Source organism: Tachypleus tridentatus, chromosome 10 (assembly GCF_004210375.1).
Source record: "Tachypleus tridentatus isolate NWPU-2018 chromosome 10, ASM421037v1, whole genome shotgun sequence".
Taxonomy (NCBI): Eukaryota; Metazoa; Arthropoda; class Merostomata; order Xiphosura; family Limulidae; genus Tachypleus; species Tachypleus tridentatus.
The window spans coordinates 173976404-173997036 of record NC_134834.1 but is presented as its reverse complement, the minus strand read 5'-3'; the positions used below and the strand labels follow the sequence as shown (position 1 = coordinate 173997036).

The following is a 20633-nucleotide window of genomic DNA, read 5'->3' as shown; positions in this document are numbered from 1 at the left end:
GGCAAAGTTGGGGGCCCTTCTACTCAGGTCTGTGGATGTTTTCCCAGATGTCAGGTGGAGTGGCACCAGCCCCCATGGGAGCCTACTCGTAATTCCTGTTCAGATTTGACACTGTGCTATCTGGCTGGGGTGTGTATAGCTCTTCTCTTCGATCAGTGTTGGTTTCGTATATTGTTCATGGAAGAAAGTTCACTACCTTTTCATATTTCCAAATGCAAAGTGGTCCCATTCATGCCTCCCCATAATTTTATGTGCAAGTGGAATATACTCATTGCCAATTTGTTTGGGGAATGAGAATGAATGTTCCTAATTCCAGACCAGATGAGTTCTATTCCTTTGGTTGAATGTGGTATACGTTATCCTGTCAATCCAAACCTGAGGTTTTATCTTTTGAACTTCTTCAGGTGGAGGAGACAATTTCTTCACTTTGGTGTTGTATACTTTTTCGTCATGATTCTGGTGGTACAAAACACATCACTCTGTGGCAACAACTTGGGATTCAATCAAAAATATATATATATATAACTCTAACACTGTGCTTCAAGAGTCATAGCCACCAACATTGGATATTGGGACCAAGATCCCTTAATTCCAACACCGAATCGTGGAACATCAGCTTTAAGTTTGGAGCTTGCCTATAATGATGATTACTTGTGTACTATACCCTTGACACAGGAACTAGGTTCTAGGTGAAGGGCATACCTGTTCTTGATGTAGTGTATTTCCCTACTTGTATACCACTTTTATCTTAGTACACTACTGTTTTATGCAAATACTCTCTGTATTCATCATGCTCACCAGCCACTTCACCTTCTTAGTGTGGGATTTTAGCTATATTGGCAACAGATGATAAGTATGTCTTGAATGTTAACATTTTCCTAAATTGCTGACACACTCCTGTCCTGCCTTCCCACTGAGAGCTGGTGTAAGTCTCAAAAAGTAATTACATTATCTAAGTGAGTTGATTACATACAGCACCAGGATAGATGGTACATTGCTAAGGGTGGAGAAATTTGTAAATTAGATATTGCTAAGAGCATTTAAATGAGGTATAAAATACTGGAGCATGCAAGACCAATGCTTAGATAGGCAATGCTGATGTGAAAGAATAGCCACATTGTTAGTGGAAGTAAATATTATTGGAAATACCTTTTCAGTTGAGAAAAATATTAACTTTTGTGAGAAGATGTAAATATCTATCAAAGATACATTTTCAGTTTAAGGAAACGTGAACTTCCACAAATGCAGGAGAAACTGTTAATGAGATTTTTGGACTTTACTTGAACTTGAGTTAGACAGCATTTTAAATTATTTTCTAAAAAATATTAAAGAATGTATGTTTACAGAACTAATGTTTAAAAGATATTAAAAACAAAGTTTTGTAGAATTTGATTATATTGTGGGTATGATTCAAGAAAGAATGTTGGACTTTGTTTTGACTGAGTGTGGAGTGAGGCAAAGTGACCAATAGAGTGAGTGAGAGGCATCTGAAAGAGAAACATCTGATTTTGCCCCTTTTATGAAGTCTAGGAACTTCTTGTAAACGAAGCACATGAGGGGTTCATGCTTCCTGGGAAGAATGTGTTAGCATGGGAAGGAAGCAGAAGTGGTGCACATTACTAGAATTATATCTATAACAAATAGCATATATGAATAATATATTTGAAATTTTATACCAATAAAATACATTCCATGTTTTAAGTTATTAAAAATTTATGTCTTTCACCTAGTAAACTGCCCAAGTAAATTTAATTTCAAAACATAAATTCATTGAAAATATTTAAATATTACCATAACTCAAGATATTGAGGTGATGTTCAAATTCTGATTATGTTTTTGAAATCAACACCATCAAATTACTCTGAATCACTTACTAGTTTTTTTCTAGTAGCAATCTTTGTTGTTGTCCAGTTTTATCAAAATAACTTCTTGCTCTTTCTGTAACTTTAAATTGTTTCAATTGTTTTTGTTTTTTACAGGGAGTTTTTATTGTAGTGATGATGGGTTTTGGATCACCACATTTCCGTAGTGCACTTTGCAGCAGAGGAAGATCTGGTGGGGTACTAAAGGTAAACTTAGCAAGATGTGGTTAAGATAATGAATTAAGATGATATATAAGCAGATAGCAAACATGAAGGTGATGAAAATTGAAGATTAGAAGTTATTTACATGAATTAAGTAAGAATATTAGAATTTTATTCATTAGACTGAATAACGTTTGTAATTGGCCACGCATAACATAATGATTAACATACTAAGCTGTAGACTGGAAAGTTATGTTTCATTATGCTGCTAAACATCTGCATCTTGAGCTGTGAGGATATTACAACTATGATAATCATGTTCTTACCATCCTCTTCTGGTCAGGAATTCTATATTAGAGGTGGATATGACTGAACTTCAGTCTTTGATCTAGTTATTTTTGTGTTGCATGAGGTTTAGACTGAAAATACAAAATGCTTATAACTGTGAAATAGATTAGGAGTATAGTTTGTTGTTGTATTTTTTATTTTATTGTTTGATAATGTACTTTGGAAAAAATCATTTTATTATCTTATACTTGTGAGTATTAAGATGCTAATAGAGATGGACATAAGCAACGTTATGTTCAGGACGAAGAAACTTGCATATACTAATATATTCTCAGAAACACATTGTGTGAGAAAGTATTAGAAAATTAATGGTATTATGTATCTTGCTTTCTCTATTAAAATATTTACAAGTATCAAGAACCTTAATGTTATATAAAGCTAACATATTTTCATGGTAGATGTTATCTGCATATTCACTGATGTGCTTTTAAATACAAATAACATTATTTGTTTATTTATTAATATCAAATTTGATGGAAAATTATTGGCTTTCTTATAAAAATGAAACAGCTTTAAATGTTTACAAATGTTTTTTTGCAGAGAAACCAGGTAGATCCATTTGATCTGCACGATAAAGCCGAAATCCCAAAAGCTAGGAAGACATGTATGTATTTATGAAATTACCTATAGTGTGGATTTTTGTAGAATTTGAATAAAATGTTAAAATTCAAAAATTCGTTCTTATTACTAGTGATTCCTTTCTTTATACTTTTCTAAGTTGTATCTAAAGATGGTTTTGGAAAAACAAATTTTAATTTATTTAGTGAAATGATACTTGTCATAGGATTTAAAATTCTTTTAGAATTATATTTTATTGTAAATTCAGTATCCAATTTATAAGAGTATTTTATTTGTCCTGCTACACAGTTGCAGCATAATGAATTCCAAATATCTTGGAGAACAGATGAAAATGGACCGTCCTTGGACTTCTGCTTCTAGTGCCTTTTTCTGCAATTGAAATTTTCTGATTAATTTTCATGTCCTTTTCTGTATCTCTCTGTAAAGCATACCTTTCCTAACTACCACAAACATTTTTTTCTTTGTTTTATCCTTTTAAATTATTTTAGATTTAGATAAACATAAGAATGCTTAAATTCTAATATTTATTTGCATATTTATAAATTTTAATTTTTTTTACTTTGTTGTACAATTAAATTTGAAATATTATTTTTTTTCAGTATTTTTTGTACTATGAGATTTATTATTATTCTCCATTTAAATGCTTTCTTTTTTTGTAGAATCCTTCAATTTAAAATTATTATTTTTTATTTAATGTTTATTACTGGAATGTTTTTGTGGTACTGGATGGGTATTCTCCTTTCATGATATCATTTTAATGTTGTTCTTCTATACCAAACCAAACATTTCCTACAATAATGATGAACAAGTTTAGTAATCCATTTTCTTGAATTAGTAAAAGTAACTTTTAGTAATTTTATAGCAATTATGTGAATTCTATCTGAAGAGTAATTGTGTATGGTTACTGAAGAATACGTTTTCCTTCACTTGTATGATACTTTTAAAGAAGAAATTAAATAAAACACAAACCATAACATTTAAAATTTATTTATTTTGATTAAATTAATGCTTTATTAATTTTGGTGAAGAAGGACAGCCTTTAATTTCGTATTTCTTGATTACTTTGGTTTGGGTTGTTTCGTTCAATAAACGTGTGTGAACAAGCAATATAGCGACTTCTTGTAATTTTTTTTTAATATTGTATTGCTAATTTGGAATAAAAAGTTTTTAAGGGCAACTTTGCGGAAATTATTCTTCATTGAATGAAAAATGAATTTTCACAAACTTCACATAATTAAATTTTTCTACTGCTCTGAAAAACGCATGATTCTGTCAATTCTTTTTAATTTTTTTTGCTGGTAAAGAGACGATGTTAAAATTTTCAGAAAGAAAAAGAATGATATTGTGCTTATTGTCAAGGTTGAGACAAAATATTTCATTAGTTCAGTGGCCATCAATGTTTTGTTCATGGATTTCTTTTTATTGTTATTATTATCTCTTTTGACAACAGCGGGATCCATATATACTTTGCTGGCAATTATTTGATATCATTACGCAACCTTTATAACATTTAGAGTACATTTGAAGGCTTATAATGTCAAAAACTGGAAACAATTAGTTTGATGGTCGCAATGCAGATAACTTATTCTTCAGGTTTGCGGCAGTTGTCAGAGGTGCAAATCATTAACAATGACGTCATAATTCTACAAAGTGTCACTAGAGGGTGCATTGCTAGATCTCCATAACGTCATAGTTCCAAGAAGTGGAACCACAACATGATCAGATCATCATGTCTCAATCTGTAATTAATGGCTATATGTAATTATGATGTATAGTTTATTTATGTCTAAAACACTAATTTATTGTTTGTATATTTACTCACAATTTGTTTTACATTTCCTTATATTTTACATGTAAACTATTAAAAGTACTGAAAAGTAAATTTATTTAACATGCAAGCGAACGACAATCATTTTACACTGGTTGCTTCACACTTTTTGTTACCACATGTTTTACAAAGGTGGATGGTACATTGTGTTACTAAGACAAATTGTTCTTCAGTGCATTTTGCTTGTGATTACATAATCAATGTCCTAAGTAAAACTATTATGATACTGTTACACATGTCAGTTTTATCTCACATTTATTTGAATTGTTCTGAAATGAAACGTGTCAATACACATTTAGTGTTTTGTACAGTGAGTATTAAATTTATGTAGAGTTTGAATAGTTTATTTTCAATATAATGTAAACACAGGGATAGCGAGACTTTATTATAATAATTATTATAATTATCCTGTTTAGTTGGTTTTGGTTTTGGAATTTCGCACAAAGCTACTCGAGGGCTATCTGTGCTAGCCGTCCCTAATTTTGCAGTGTAAGACTAGAGGGAAGGCAGCTAGTCATCACCACCCACCGCAAACTCTTGGGCTACTCTTTTACTAACGAATAGTGGGATTGACCGTCACATTATAACGCCCCCACGGCTGGGAGGGCGAGCATGTTTGGCGCGACACGGGCGCGAACCCACGACCCTCGGATTACGAGTCGCACGCCTTACGCGCTTGGCCATGCCAGGCCTTATCCTGTTTAACTTGTAATTTTAAAAACGTTTTTCTGTAACATTGATCACCCTCTTATAATAAAACCATGAGTCAGATAAAGTGTTATATGTTCAAAAGAAATCAGTGTGTTTTATTAATACAAAAGGTCAAGAACTTTTCTAAACTTCACGTCCTGCTCTGTGTATTTTCTAAAACCAAAGTTTATCGAGCCTGTCAACGGTCTTGAATATCAACAATGTTAAAGAACAAACTGAACTTTGATTTATATCAAATCTATTCTTAGTGAGAGTTCAATATACCAGTAGCCGTGAGCCAATAAGGGTAAAGTGTTATTTCGTGACTGTATATTCTCAGTGTTAATGACATCAGTTAGAAAGAACACACATACATTAAACTTTGTATTTCCTACTTGACACTGTGGTTATTAAACATGTATGTGATGTAAGTTAATCTCTAATGTAGAAGAAAGTTCAGTTATTCTGTTCTTGAAGATTTGCGAAAAAAATGATGTGTATTCTATAAGAGTAAATAAATATAATTATTATATAGCAAAATGATTTAGTACAGAGTTTATTAGTTGATGTTAAGATTAAATTATTGAAACGTGTTATATGTGTATAAAAGGTTTTATGCTAAAGGTATCCTTCCAAGACATAAATGTAAAATGTTACAGAACAAAAAATATAATTTGGATGCTAATTCATTTTTTATAAAACATTAGGTATGATGATATTCTTTCATGATTAGAAACCGAGTTTCGATACCTGTGGTAGGCAGAGAACAGATAGCTCAATGTGTAGTTTCGTGCTTAACTACAAAAAATATTTCATTACTGATAATTATCAATAATTTGTCTCTTTTAAATGAATGTGTGTTAGAAACTCACAGGTGTAACATTTATTATAGTTTTTTTTAGTAAATCGTTAAGTAATAGTTTTACTTGGGACACTGATGACATAATCGCATGTTGCCTTAGTAAAACATGTGTGAAAGAAATGTGTAAATTAGCCAGTGTAAATTTATTGTCATAAACGTGAAGGTTAAATAAGTGTCCTTTTCAGGTATTAAGTGATTTACATATAAAAATTCAGTAAATGTAGAAGAAATACAATTTAATATAGAAGCAATGAATTAGTGCTTTTACATAAATCGAATGTAGATCACAATTAAATCTATCTATTAATAACGTGTGGTTTCACTTCTTGGAACTATGACGTCACATCCACTTCTCATAGCATCCAAGCAACGCCACCTCAGTACCTCACTGTCCGATGCCACTTCGTGGAGTCGTGTTTGCCTGTCGTAGCGATAATGCAAAGCATACTTTGCCAATTCCTTGGTAGGTATATAGGTTAAATTATTATTTCATATAGAAGAATAACCTGGGATGGTCAGAAACTCTTATTTCTCTTCACCCCACACGCGACTGAAGTTAGTTTAGCGCATAATTTGAAATTTATTAACTGAACTTAAAGCATACATTGGCAACAGACCTTCTGAAGACACTTGATGGAACTATGTTGCTACCATCCCTGATAGCATTGCTGTCTATACATATGGCGGCGTACCGATCAAGTACAGCCAAAACTTGTTGTGTTTAAGCAAACAAAGATACTCATTATAATTAAGAAAGAACATTATATGCGTATTTTATATCATAGAAAGAAGTTTGCAGTTTTTTTAGTATATTTAAATAGAATGTGAAACCCTGAGGTCAAAAGGCCATTTTGAAACGATAAAATGCTTTCATAGTTTACTAAATGGACGATCCCTGAGAGCATAGCCTTTCCTGTTCCCCTTAGTTATCTTCAGGCTTGCAGCAGTAAATCTCAAAGTGAAATCTGAGTTATCATAAACGACAGATTACGAAAGCAAAATGTTGTAAGATTTAAAAAGTTGTGCTTCAGAATACCACAAAAAATTATGAAACTATCACAAAAACATTATGAATTAAAATTATAAACATACAAACTCTTATATTTTTAGTGTGAATATTTCCAACTAATCAAATTGTTGTTTGTCAAAAAAAAAGCTAAAAATATCTGGTGAATAATGTATATAAAGTGAATCCGCCATCGTATTTTATCAGTGTTTTGTATGTCCCCAGAGGGGCAGTAGTAAGTTTTGGACTAACAAGGCTAAAATCCGAGGTTCTGTTCCACGCAGGCCCGGCATGGCCAGGTGGGTTAAGGCACTCGACTTGAAACCTGTAGGTTACGGGTTCGAATCCCCGTCACACCAAACATGCTCGCCCTTTCAGTCGTGGGGTCCTTACAATGTGACAGTCAATCCCACTATTCGTTGGTAAAAGAGTTGGCGGTGGGTGCTGATGACTAGCTGCCTTCCCTCCTGTCTTACACTGCTAAATTAGGGACGGCTAGCGCAGATAGCTCTAGAGTAGTTTTGTGCGAAATATATAAAAAAAAACAAAAACGATTCCACGCTTTAGACACAGTAGTTCAACGTTTCTTTGCTGTAAAAAAAAAACAGTGTATTTTGTGTTTCATAATCAGCTACTCAACAAATTCACTGATTACTTTTTATTTCAAAAACTTTATATGAAACTATTTATTAGTTGATATTCATAATAAATAAAACTTTCCTGGTTTTGGTAGAAAAATAAAATATTTATGCTGATCATAATAATTGCAACCGTTTTATATTTGGCAGCTACTAACTGTGACATACAGTTTTAACATCACTTAGGCCCGGCATGGCCAAGCGTGTTAAGGCGTGCGACTCGTAATCTGAGAGTCGCGGGATCGCATCCCCGTCGCGCCAAGCATGCTCGCCCTTTCATCCGTGAGGGCGTTATAATGCTACGGTCAATCCTACTATTCGTTGGTAGAAGAGAAGCCCAAGAGTTGGCGGTGGGTGGTGATGACTAGCTGCCTTCCTTCTAGTCTTACACTGCTAAATTAGGGACGGCTAGCACAGATAGCCCTAGAGTAGCTCTGTGCGAAATTAAAAAAAAAAAATTAACATCACTAAGAATGATGAATATTGCATTCAACCCTTGTAAATTTAACCATTACTCTGACTACCCTGATAAAAAATACGAACCAGTTCTTTATAACCTTATTTTTTTTAACTACTTTTGTACGAGTTTCATATTTTTTTAACAAAATATTCTTTATAACTAGAAAATGTAGAAAAATGCGATTCCTAAAGAATCAATCTACTGTATTTCTTTTTTATAAGCATTGCACCTGAGTGTATCATATATATGTTTCTTCAAGCGTTTTCGTTAAGCCCTTATATTGACATTTGCTTCATGTTATTTAGTATCTTATTTATCCTGAAGCCGCAAAACTCTCCGTCTCAAAGCATCTACTCAAAGGCAGTTTCCCCAGGGAACTTGGTATCAAAGTTGTCACAGTGAGGAGTCCAGAAATCTCACGTGCTCTTTCCCACTATCATAGCCTAGGCCAAATCGAATTCACTATTCCAGGATGGCCATAAAGGAAAATGCAATCGACGATAGGAAGATATTATAAGGACTTGAAGGAAACGTTTTATGATTTAAGACGTATAGATATATTTTTCCATTTAATACGTTTTGTTGCAGATTGTCCATTCGTATGATTAAATTTTATAATCCAATTGTTTTACTGGTATACCGTTCGATTTCTAAACCCATAGGCATCAAACATATTGATAAGGTATTAGTGAAGTTAGTTTTATTTTCCAGTAAAAAATTAATGATTATTCAGTTTTCATCTTAATTTTCTACATACTGACGCTTTCATACTAAAGTGACAAATTTGCTTAAAGTAGGTAGTTTTTAACAAAAAGGTTTACTATGTTACATTTACTTTTAAAAACCATCGATCTGTTTTTATAGTAGTTTCCCAATGGATCAGTTGCAGATTTTCAACGCTAAAATCTTGGGTTTCATTTTCCACGATCGACAAAATTCGAATAGCTCACTATGTAGCTTTGCACTAAGAAGACTACTTTTGAAGTGGGGCCTAGTTTCATAATAATAAATAATCCCTTTCAAGGGCGTTATTGAGAAAACTTCGAGGGAAGGACAAAGTCGTTTCAGTATACAGAACATCTTCTGTCCCAAAAATCATAGTGAATGAGAGAAACTACGCAATTATTGCATTTGTAATTATCACATCATAGAGCTCGAGAAAAACCGATCTATACTTCGTGAATTTGCCAAAATACAGCCCTCCACTAAAACAGCAGTAAGTCGACGGACTTACAACGCTAAAATCAGGAGTTCGATTCCCCTCGGTGGGCTCAGCAGCTAGCCCGACGTGGTTTTGCTATAAGAGAAACACAAACACACACCCAAATACAGCAGAAAATTCAAATACATCGATATATATATAAAACTATAGATCTTTATAATGCGTAATCTGATCAACTGGTGTTTCATCGACAATTTTAAGAAGAAAAAGATAATTTATTCAAGTAATATTATGCAAATTAAATATTTCCAATTATCCATTAAAGTTTAATAGTACAGTAATACAAATCTGACTCTGATCTTACGCTATTATAATACACAGCAACCGATTGAAATTTCGCGTGAAACAAGAAGAGAATGTGAGATAAAACTAAACTTTGTTATCCATTTATGAAGAAAACTTCGATTTTCTTACAAGTGGTTACATTACACCCTGCAACGTCTAAGAGTGAGGTGGAAACCGTTATTTTGCCACTTAATATTATTGTATCTACATTAAAGCGTTGCTTAAAAGAAAAGTTAAGTAAAAATTTATATAATTTAAGAAAACAATCGAGTTAGTTTTAAAACGAAGATATATCACAATCATTTTTTTTTACTACAATATTAGACGATAACACTGAATTTCCTCGTGTACTAGGTGTGCGTTTTTGCAAGCACATTGACGATTATTCATGTTTCCTATTCAGCTGTATGAATCATTTTAATTTTATATATTTTGTTAGTAATGATTCACGCTTTTTTGCATTTATAGTTAGTTTCTTTGACAGCATGAATCAAATTACTTGTGATAGTTTTGAGCCAATTTTAAACTAACTTTAACTCTTAGAAATATTTTTGTAGTTAATTATATTAATTTTGTAAGTTATAGGAGATATAGTAATTTTAAATATATACATTTACTTTACATAGTTGATTTAAGAGTGTGGACTTAAGATTCACCTAAATCTCCTAAACTATCCGAACATCATGACATGTTGTTGTTATTGTGAGCAGAACTGTAGTTAATAGCGAGGATATCCAACTGTAGATTTAATGCAGTTTAATCATAAAAAAAGTTATGGTTTTCTTCTAAAATAATTTATATTTCTAGTCTATTAAATTATATCAAGTTCATTAATAGTTGTTTTGATGTTCTAATCTAGTTAACTTATTCTTGATTAAAAATTATTAATACTCGTACATGCCTTTGACATGGACGTCTTAAAGTCTGTGTATGATGAGGACATAACTTAACTGATGTAATCCAAATGATATTCACATAAAAACCATCAAATCCGTTTCAAACTAGCATCTAGCACCAGTATTTCAGTCATGCTATTCGTTAAACTAGTTTCAAACCAGGACAAAGCAATCAATAATTTTATGTTATGTAATCTGCCAGGCTTTCTTCAGGTTTTATTCATGGTCAAATCTGATGATCTTGTAAACATTTTCAAGTGACTTCCATTTCTTCTTCTTACAACTGTTAAATGCTCTATGAGTTCTCTATCAGTCCTGTACAGCTGAAAGACATTTTTTTTATACTCGCAAAATACATCAAGTTATTATGAACATAATCTTGCACCTGACTCTGCCAGGATTCATTTCTTACAGTAAATCGTGTCATACCGCTAAATTTCTCATAAACTGGACACAGTATCTTGCAGTTCTTACTTTCTTTTATGAAGACTGTTTGGTTCTGCTGGCTCCAGTCTTTCACAATGGAGACAGTTTCATACTTCTTCCACCTGGTGTACATGGACAGCATCAGTTTTGCTTTCCTGTCTTGGGTCACTCATTGGCTTCACACTAACTCGAATAATATGTTCTAGCGATGTTTCCTAACAATGAATTCAACCAAACTAGTAGATTAATATATATATATATATTATCAATTTAAAGAATGTCACTGTCTTGGTGCGATATTCAGAGAGTGTAGAGAGTGTTTATTGCATGGTACAAATAAAAGGTTTTTACTTTAAGTCACTAATTCCTTTATGATGGTCATTGCTTTTGTCTTTTATGTTAGTTCCACTGTCATATCATTGGTCTCATAATTCTACCCCATAAGAAGTAACGCCATTTCATGAAAACTACTTAGAGGAACTTTGGTCATATCAGCACTGCAACGTCTTTCAGCAGCAAAGGAAAAATCTAATAAAATATTCATTGATATCAACCCCATCTTATTCATTTGCAGTTGTCTCAGTAACTTTGACAAATCATCTTAGTATTGTGTTCGGTTTTATATGATTTAAAGGTAGAACACAGTCAAACACAATCTAATATATAACATTTATAGTTGCAGTAAACACGTGAGTGAGATTCTTATTGAATAGCAGTTAAATCAGATCATTCTGAATGTTCTTAATGAAGTATGACAGTTAGTAGTTAGCATGCTGGAGTGTGAATCAGAAGATCCATGGTTTGTGTCCTGTTGCTGTAGAAACAAATTGTTTCGCTCTTCACGTGAGTTATATGAGTAACACTAATATTCACCTATTCTGTTACAACTGGCAAAGAGCAAGTGTTGGGTGCTTTTGACTAGCTGTGTACTTTCATTTTATCAGTTAAAAATCAGATAGCCGTTATTTGAGTTTGCACGAATAACCAAAGTTTGTATACTCTTTAATAACTCATTAGTAGATTTCGAGGTTCAAAGCTGCAAAATGTGGGATTCGATCACTTTTACCATTGGCAAGTCGCCATTTGTAATGCCTTTTGTGTTTTATCTTCCTTCTTTGTCTTCAGGAGAGTTAAATGCACATAACTGTACTGGGTTCATTTCAATCAAATGTATAGTGTATATATCAAATGAATGGCATATTCTGAGATTTTATTTATAGGATTCTTTCCTGTAATATATACTAATATTGAAATATTAAATTAGTAATAAAAGAATGCAATCAAAATTGCATGATGTTTTTTCTATGGATTCGCATTGGATAAAACGATCATATAGCATCTAATGCCAAAAAGTATAACATTGTCTCGATAATCGTACTATTGATGATAAGGTAGTATCCGATAATTAAACATCAGTTCTTGATAAACTATAATCCTTGAATGAGAAGTCTGTGAGGTAACTGGTTTGTACAATTTAATCTAATATGACTGCACCAAGTACAGAGTTGGATCACTTTGTTTGTTTATTTGTTTTGAATTTCGCACAAAGCTACTCGAGGGCTATCTGTGCTAGCCGTCCCTAATTTAGCAGTGTAAGACTAGAAGGAAGACAGCTAGTCATCACCACCCACCGCCAACTTTTGGGCTACTCTTTTACCAACGAATAGTGGGATTGACCGTCATATTATAACGCTCCCACGGCTGAAAGGGCGAGTATGTTTGGTGCGAGTGGGATTTGAACCCGTGACCTTCAGGTTACGAGTCGAAAACCTTAACCCACCTGGCCATGCCGGGCCGAGTTGGATCAGGAATCAGATCAAACATGAAAAACTTTTATTCTTTACTATATCTGCTCCAGCTTTGCCGACAATGTCTGTAGTTTTAGGTAAAAATATTGCAACATATTTCCAAAACATGCTCCCTCTGATATGAACGTGAATATCAGTAATAAAGTTTTGGTATTAAGAAGCGAAATTATAAATAAATATTATAATTATAAATGGGTTACTTTAAATTGAATCAGAGGTATAAAAAACGTTAGAGCACAAATGTAGTGAGTGTATATTAGGTTTTACTGTTGTATTACCAATTAGAAGAATGTGTGTGTTTTCTTATGGTAAAGCCACATCGGGCTATCTGCTGAACTCACCGAGGGAAATCGAACTCCTGATTTTAGAGTTGTAAATCCATAGACTTTTTTTTAAATTTCTCGCAAAGCTACACGAGGGTTATCTGCGCTAGCCTTCCCTACTTTCGCAGTGTAAGACAGGAGATAAAGCAGCTAGTCATCACCACCCACCGCCAGCTCTTGGGCTACTCTTTTACCAACGAATAGTAGGATTGGCCATCAGGTTATAATGTCCTCATGGCTGAAAGGACAAGCATGTTTGTGTGATGGGGATTCGAACTACGATCCTCGGATTACGAGTCGAGTACCTTAACCACCTGGCCTTGCCAGGCCTTATTAATAACTGAAACCTTCAGAAATGTTAATTTTTTTTAATCCAGTAGATTAATGTTATTTGTTGCAATAGAAATAAAATAAGATAATAATAACGATGGTCAAAAGTCCAAGTTAGCCTTAAAAATGTTAACAATGGGAGGGATCTTCTAAGCCTACAACAGTAAGTTAGTTCACCGCGTAATAAGTAAATACTAAACGTAATATGAACATAATATGTTATTTTAGAACCTGAAGCAATGAAATTAATTATATTTTAATAGAATTATTATACAGCGTGAATCTAGCAACATTGACATTCAAACTTAAATACGCGTACTGGAGAATATCAAATATTTTACACGTAAAAATTATAAAATCAGAGGTTGTTAATTTTTAGTCCATTTATTGGACGTCAGTAAAAATGCAGAATAAATGTTCTTTTTGCAGAGAATCAGGACCATGTTATTCACTTTTTTATTCACCTTAACATTAAATGTACAATAAGCTAGATAAATTGAATTGATTCTAATATATTAACATTTTTTCTTTGATTTCTGATAAAATATAAGTCTTGGAATACGTAAAATCTTTTTTGTTTTTTTTATTTCGCGCAAAGCTGCTCGAGGGCTATCTGCGCTAACCGTCCTTAATTTAGCAGTGTAAGACTAGAGGGAAGGCAGCTTGTCATCACCACCCACCGCCAACTATTGAGCTACTCTTTTATCAACGAGTACGAATAGTGGGATGGACGGTAACATTATAACGACCCCACGGTTGAAAGGGCAAGCATGTTTGGTGCGACAAGGATTCGAACCCTTGACCCTCAGATTACGAGTCGAACGCCTTAACCCACCTGGCCATCCCGGGCCTCGTAAAATCTTAGAGTCCACGTTGTTAATTAACTCATTCTTTTATTTACATTACAGACTAATAACATGTTGTTAGGTAAATATATTTTAGTGATATCAGCAAAATCTTAAATAGCATTTTGTAGCTCAAAAATAACCCTGTGATGCTAGAAACAAAAGCAGCAATAGTGTTACAAGTGAATATGATGTTTTGTTTAACCTCTATTTTTCTGCTTCTATGTTCATTCCCGGGTATAATTTCCTCTTAGAATGCTAGAATATCCTGTCAATAAGCAGAATGTGAGCGCACCGCAATTACTTCCTCATTTTTAAAAATGTAAAGAAAGAATGAAACATGTACTTAGATCGTAAAGTAGACTAAAATCTTGGAACAAATATGAAACAACAAATTATATGATTATATCTACATTTAAAGAGCCCTAAGAAGGTATCGTACCTGCCCAAAAATTTGTAGTTAATAATAAACAAGTGCTTTCGACATTACTGTCATCTGATACGTGAATTAAAAACCTAAACCCGTTATCACTTCAAGAATTGTGTAATTATTACCTTTTAACTGCAGTGAATGTTTGTTTTGGGTTAGAAAGGTATATAATGGTGTCTTACAACAGGAGGCATGAATAAAGACATACTGCTGAAAATTACTAACGTCGGGGAAAAAATGTCTTCTGATATTGCTTATACAGCGACTAAAACCAATATAAAGGAACAACTTTCTACCTATACTAATTAATAATCTAACATCCAATTGCAATGCCCCCTACAATCCCGTACCCGTTTATACTCTTGTCCCTAAGACATGTGTCCGACAACGGTCACTTACAAACTCTTTTTGTTAACCTGAAGATGACCTAGGAAGATCGAAACGTTGTTCTCTGCTATCAATAAAAGTGTTAATACCCATACCAGCCGTTCTGAGATACATTACAGATTTCGTTAGAAAATCATATTATACGCATTTTGGAATAAAACTTATGGACCAAGACAAATCACGGGCTCCGTACAAGGTTTGCACCGATTGCGTCAAAGATTTGAGACAATGGACTAATGGTAAGAAAATGTTTTTTTTTTTACCTTTTGTAATTCCAATACCCTGGAATGAGATTGAGTTTTCGTTGGGTCTCATATTAGGAAATTGATTTCAGACGAACAGTTAGAAAAAACAATGAAAAAAGTTGAAATTGGAACGTGAATTGTCTTCAAAGATGTTATTGACAGTTTTCAGAAAACAAAAAGGCACCAAATTATGGAAATATTTTCAGTAACATTCTAGATAAATTCAAAGAGTTGGGTTGTAATACGAGGTTAAAAGATCATTTCTAACACTCACGTATTGACTATTTCCCCGAAAGTCTCGATGACGTAGCGAAAAACAAGAGTAAAGTTTTCACCAAGATGTCTGGAAAACAGAGGGCGGGTATCAGAGAAGGTAGAATATCAGCATGATGGCTGATTACTTCTGGTCATTGAAACGAGATGTTACAGACGCAATACTTAAAAGAAAGACTACAACACGTAACTCTGAGACTAAAAAACTTGCATTTCACAAACACTCAGAGCAAATGGGAATGTGTATTCATTTGGCATCAATGTTCTTCATTTTTCTTAGGTTGTTTGTTTTTTGATGGTTTTTCTTCCCAACTTGTAAAAAATCCTTACATGTTAGAAAAAAATAAATATTATTTTGGAAATCTCGTAGCTGAATTATGGAAAATCCGTTATTAAAACTAAAACAGTTTTCATAAAGTTTATATTTGCAGGCATGTGTTATCATTGGTTGTTAGTTGTTAATACGGGTAATAAATGTCAAGTAAACAAATTTTAAAGTACACTTTAAAGTACTGCTTATCTATTTCTGCATCGCCGATTTAATATATATATATACACACACACACACATACACTGCTGGCCAAAATCTTAAGGCCAATGAACAAAAAGAAAAAAATATGCATTTTTATGTTGTTAGATTCAACCACTTATTTGAGTAGAGCTTCGAAAGATAAAAATAAGAAAAGGGAAAATAAAAATTAAAAACTTTTTTCGCATTTAATAGGGAAAATGGGAACAGTATGAAATTAGCCTAAATACTAGTTGGTCAAAAGTTTAATATAATACCCAAAAGAAGTCCTAAATAGGGTAAGAAATGCCCAAGAAGAAGTCTCAGTAGTGAATTGCACGGCCGTCATTGCGAATAATTGCAAACATTCGCTTTAGCATGGTCGATATAAGCGTTTGCAGAAGGCTAGCTGGAATGTTATTCCAAGTAGTGAAGATGGCTTCACAAAGATCATGCACTGTTTGGAATTGACGTCCGTTTCTATAAACGTCCCTTGCAATCCACCCCCCAAACATTTTCAATGGGGTTCAGTTTGGGCGAACACGCTGGATGGTCCAAAAGAATCACTTTATTCGCCATGAAAAAGTCCTTTATCCTGTGGGCATTGTGGATTGCAGCGTTGTCCTGCTGAAAGATCCGGTCATTTCCACACAAGCGAAGACCTTCAGTCAATAAGGATGCTCTCTCCAACATGCCAATGTTGCCAGGTGCTGTTTGACGCCCCTGTAAACCTGAAGCTCCATCGTACCATGGAAGGAAAGAGCATCCCAGATCATGATGGAACCTCCCCCACTGTGTCGTGTAGAAAATGTCTCCGGTGGGATATCCTTATCGTTCCAGTAACGTTGGAAGCCATCTAAACCATCCAGGTTAATTTTTTTCTCATCAGAGAAAAAAAACCCTCGTCCACTTTTCTATGTTCCATGTTTGGTGCTTTTCAGCAAAGTTTAACCGAGCTGTTTCGTGGTGTGTAAGAAGGCGTGGCCTTTGAATACGTTTACGGTTTTTAAAGCCTTTCTCTCATAGATGCCGTCTCATTGTTCTTGAGCTGCATTTCGCGTCCGTAAGGGCCTTAATCTGGTTCGACAATCGACTGGTATCTTGCCGGTCAACGCGTCGATTCCTTCTGCTCAACGCCGGCGAAATTTTCTTGGGCCAACCACTTCAAATTCTCGTTCCGTATCCCCCAGGGTCTTTTAAGACATTTTCAACAGCAGTTTTACTACGCCCTATCTCATCAGCGATGGCACGTTGAGAGAGACCTTGCTTTTGCAGCTCGATAATTCTGCTACGTTCAAACTCTGTCAACTTTTTAGCCTTTGCCATGTTTTTACCCAATGTAACACAGGAGATGTTGGATAACGCTAATGCTTGAACACATATGACTAAATTTCGTTACGTGTTTACCGATCAACGCTTTGTTTCAGTATGATCTTAAACTTTTGACCGGCTAGCATTTATGCTAGTTTCATAGTTTCACATTTTCCCTATTAAATGCTAAAAGGTTTTTATTTTTATTTTCCCTTTTCTTATTTTCATTTTTCGAAGCTCTACTCAAATAAGTGGTTGAGTCTAACAACACAAAATGCATAAGTTTTCTTTATGTTCATTGGCCTTAAGATTTTGGCCAGCAGTGCATATATATAGACATATATATAACAAGAGAAAATATAATTATAATGAGATTTTAATCTAAAAACGAAAGTATATTGGATAAACTTCCACTAGTTTAATTTATTTTTGATCATTTTAATGTACTCAATTTGTATGTAGAATATGTTAGTACATGTTTAAAATATATTTATTTAATTTGGTTTATTTACGTTTAGTTTAAAAACGGTGTTTGAACGTTTTTGTTTCAGATTCTCAGTAAAATTATATTCTGAAGGGTGAGTAACCTTCAAAGTCACGAAATGAAGAAAGTAATAAAGGAGTGGAGAAATACACTAACAAATATTCCAGTATTTTATTTGTACCCACAGGTGTTTTGGGTAATTGATATATAAGTATATATACATTAATTTAGAACATCATCATTAAGTTTTGGTGCTTTATAGAGGTGTGTTTTTTTATTTTTATTTTATGAATTTTATAAATGTCCAGCTCTTTAGTTCTTTTTACATACAGTAATTTTATTTACATGTTTTGTAAATTACACATACCTTTGCTATATCTATGTTTTATAAATGTATAGTTTATGTAATCTAATAATAATATATTTAGAATTTTAAATGTAATTTTATATTATAATACTATGATAATGATAACATGATCCTCATATTTTTGTATCTGTATTATAACAATTAACTTTACCAAGTAACTAACTTCCAGCGCACATTAAACATACTGTGGAACAGAACCAGACCACAAATAGTAGATATCTCTGAATTTTTGTAATTACTTGAACTTTCTCTTTTTTGTTAAATGTACAATCTATTATTCTCTAAAAATATTTAATGAATTTTGATTTTTTATAAAAATAGAATAAATGTTTCCATTATTTATAGTTTCAAATTTTAAACATACAGAGCTTTGATAAATTTAAATCAAATCTGAAATATTTGAGTGTCTTGAGGTTTTAACCTAATAAACTTTCAAAAAACTATTTCTTTTAACATTATAAATCACTCTTTATTTTTGATAACCTCATTACAAAATTTCAATTGTAAGTTAATACCAAATAACCTTGAAACCTATATTAATGTTATTTGCGTCTATACAAGGGAGGTGATTAAGAAAATATGTACTTTAGGGAAGCTTCGATTGGATAATAAAGGTGTTACAATAAGAAGGAATTCTAAAATACCAATAATAAGCCTTGCCAATAGCTGTAACCCTTGATGATAAACCAAAATGCACTACCATAAATAAAATAAATATTCTCTTATCTGCCATAAAAGGTACTTTATTTGCAAAAGTGTCCAAGATACTCCAGCACACGCTATGTAATCTGAATAGAGTAAGTAATAAACTTGTAAATAATTTACTGGGCACAAGCTTGTTCGCTTCATTTTTAAATGTACAGGGTATCTTGGGATATTTTCAAAATTGCTTTTCACTAATACTCGAAGATCGCATAAGAGGGGATGACATTTGAAAAAAAAACAGACTTGTGCAACTACGTTTCTGGCTTAAATAAATGTAGACTGTGGTATGCATTCTCAACTTAAATAATGACTTCATATTAAAGCACTGGTGCTTTTCACAATAGCCATAAATTATTTGGTCTGTTCCCGAAGGTGATATAGAATAGCGTTTTGTTTCATACCCATGTTAAGTAATAAAGTTTAACTGATTTCCTTTGAACAAATCTAATAGGTGGAGCAGTTGTAAATTTTATAATTTTAGTTTATAGTTCAAAGTAGGTGGTATTTCAACAGCCCTTATTTTTTTACTTAATTTAGTTAAAATAATTGTTTGTTGCGTGTTCAAACAATTTTGTTGTTATTTGTTTGCTTTTGAATTTCGCGCAAAGCTTCATGAAGACTATCTGCGCTAGCCGTCCTTTGTTTATCAGTATAAGACTAGAGGAAAAGCAACTAGTTATCACCACCCATCGCCAACTCCTGGGCTACTTTTTTATTAATGAATAGTGGGATTAACTGTCACATTATAATGCCCCCACATCTGAAAGGACGAGCATATTTGGTGTGATGAGGATTCAAAACCAATTCTTGAATTATGAGTCGAGCACTTCACCCTCTTAGGCATGGTATTTGATGTATAGACATTGTTTAATGTAAGGCGCTTGTCATCGTGTGAAGGATGGCATTTAATAACTATAATAGGATATAAGCACGTACTGCGACAAAGAGTAAAATTAAAGCATGGCTGAGTAATATAAATTATAATATGTTCTGGGCTTGGCCTAGTAATTAGCGTACCGAGCTACGAATCAAAGGTCCAAGGTATGAACCACTGTTCGTTGCTGAATACTCATTGCAATTGAAATTATGCGAGCACTATAACTGTGACAGTCAATTATATTATTCGGGTACGATAGTAATGTAGAGGCGATAGGTGCTATAGACTAGTTACCCTGCTTCTTGTTAGCAGTTCTAAACTAAGGATGGCTATAGCTTAATTTTATAGATTTCTGAGATGGCAAACTAGTTCATATGTAGCATAAGGTGTCTTTCAGGTTGCAAATATCAAATACTAGTAAACACAGAGGTCGAGTTCGTTATATGATTTTTTTCCCATTTATAACATCTTTACAG

At 33.2% G+C, this 20633-nt stretch overlaps 1 protein-coding gene across 1 annotated transcript in view; it reads left to right on the top strand.

The window, feature by feature from the left end:
• Window positions 1–4128, top strand: part of LOC143230950 (uncharacterized) — a gene marked incomplete at its 5' end in the record, with an annotated part of 64980 nt that extends 60852 nt beyond the window's left edge. Inside the window, 3 exons of the mRNA XM_076465303.1 lie at window positions 1980–2069; window positions 2913–2976; window positions 3240–4128. Coding sequence (XP_076321418.1) covers window positions 1980–2069; window positions 2913–2976; window positions 3240–3250 — 165 coding nt within the window. The remainder of the gene's footprint in view (window positions 1–1979; window positions 2070–2912; window positions 2977–3239) is intronic.
• Between the last annotated feature and the right edge of the window lie 16505 nt (window positions 4129–20633).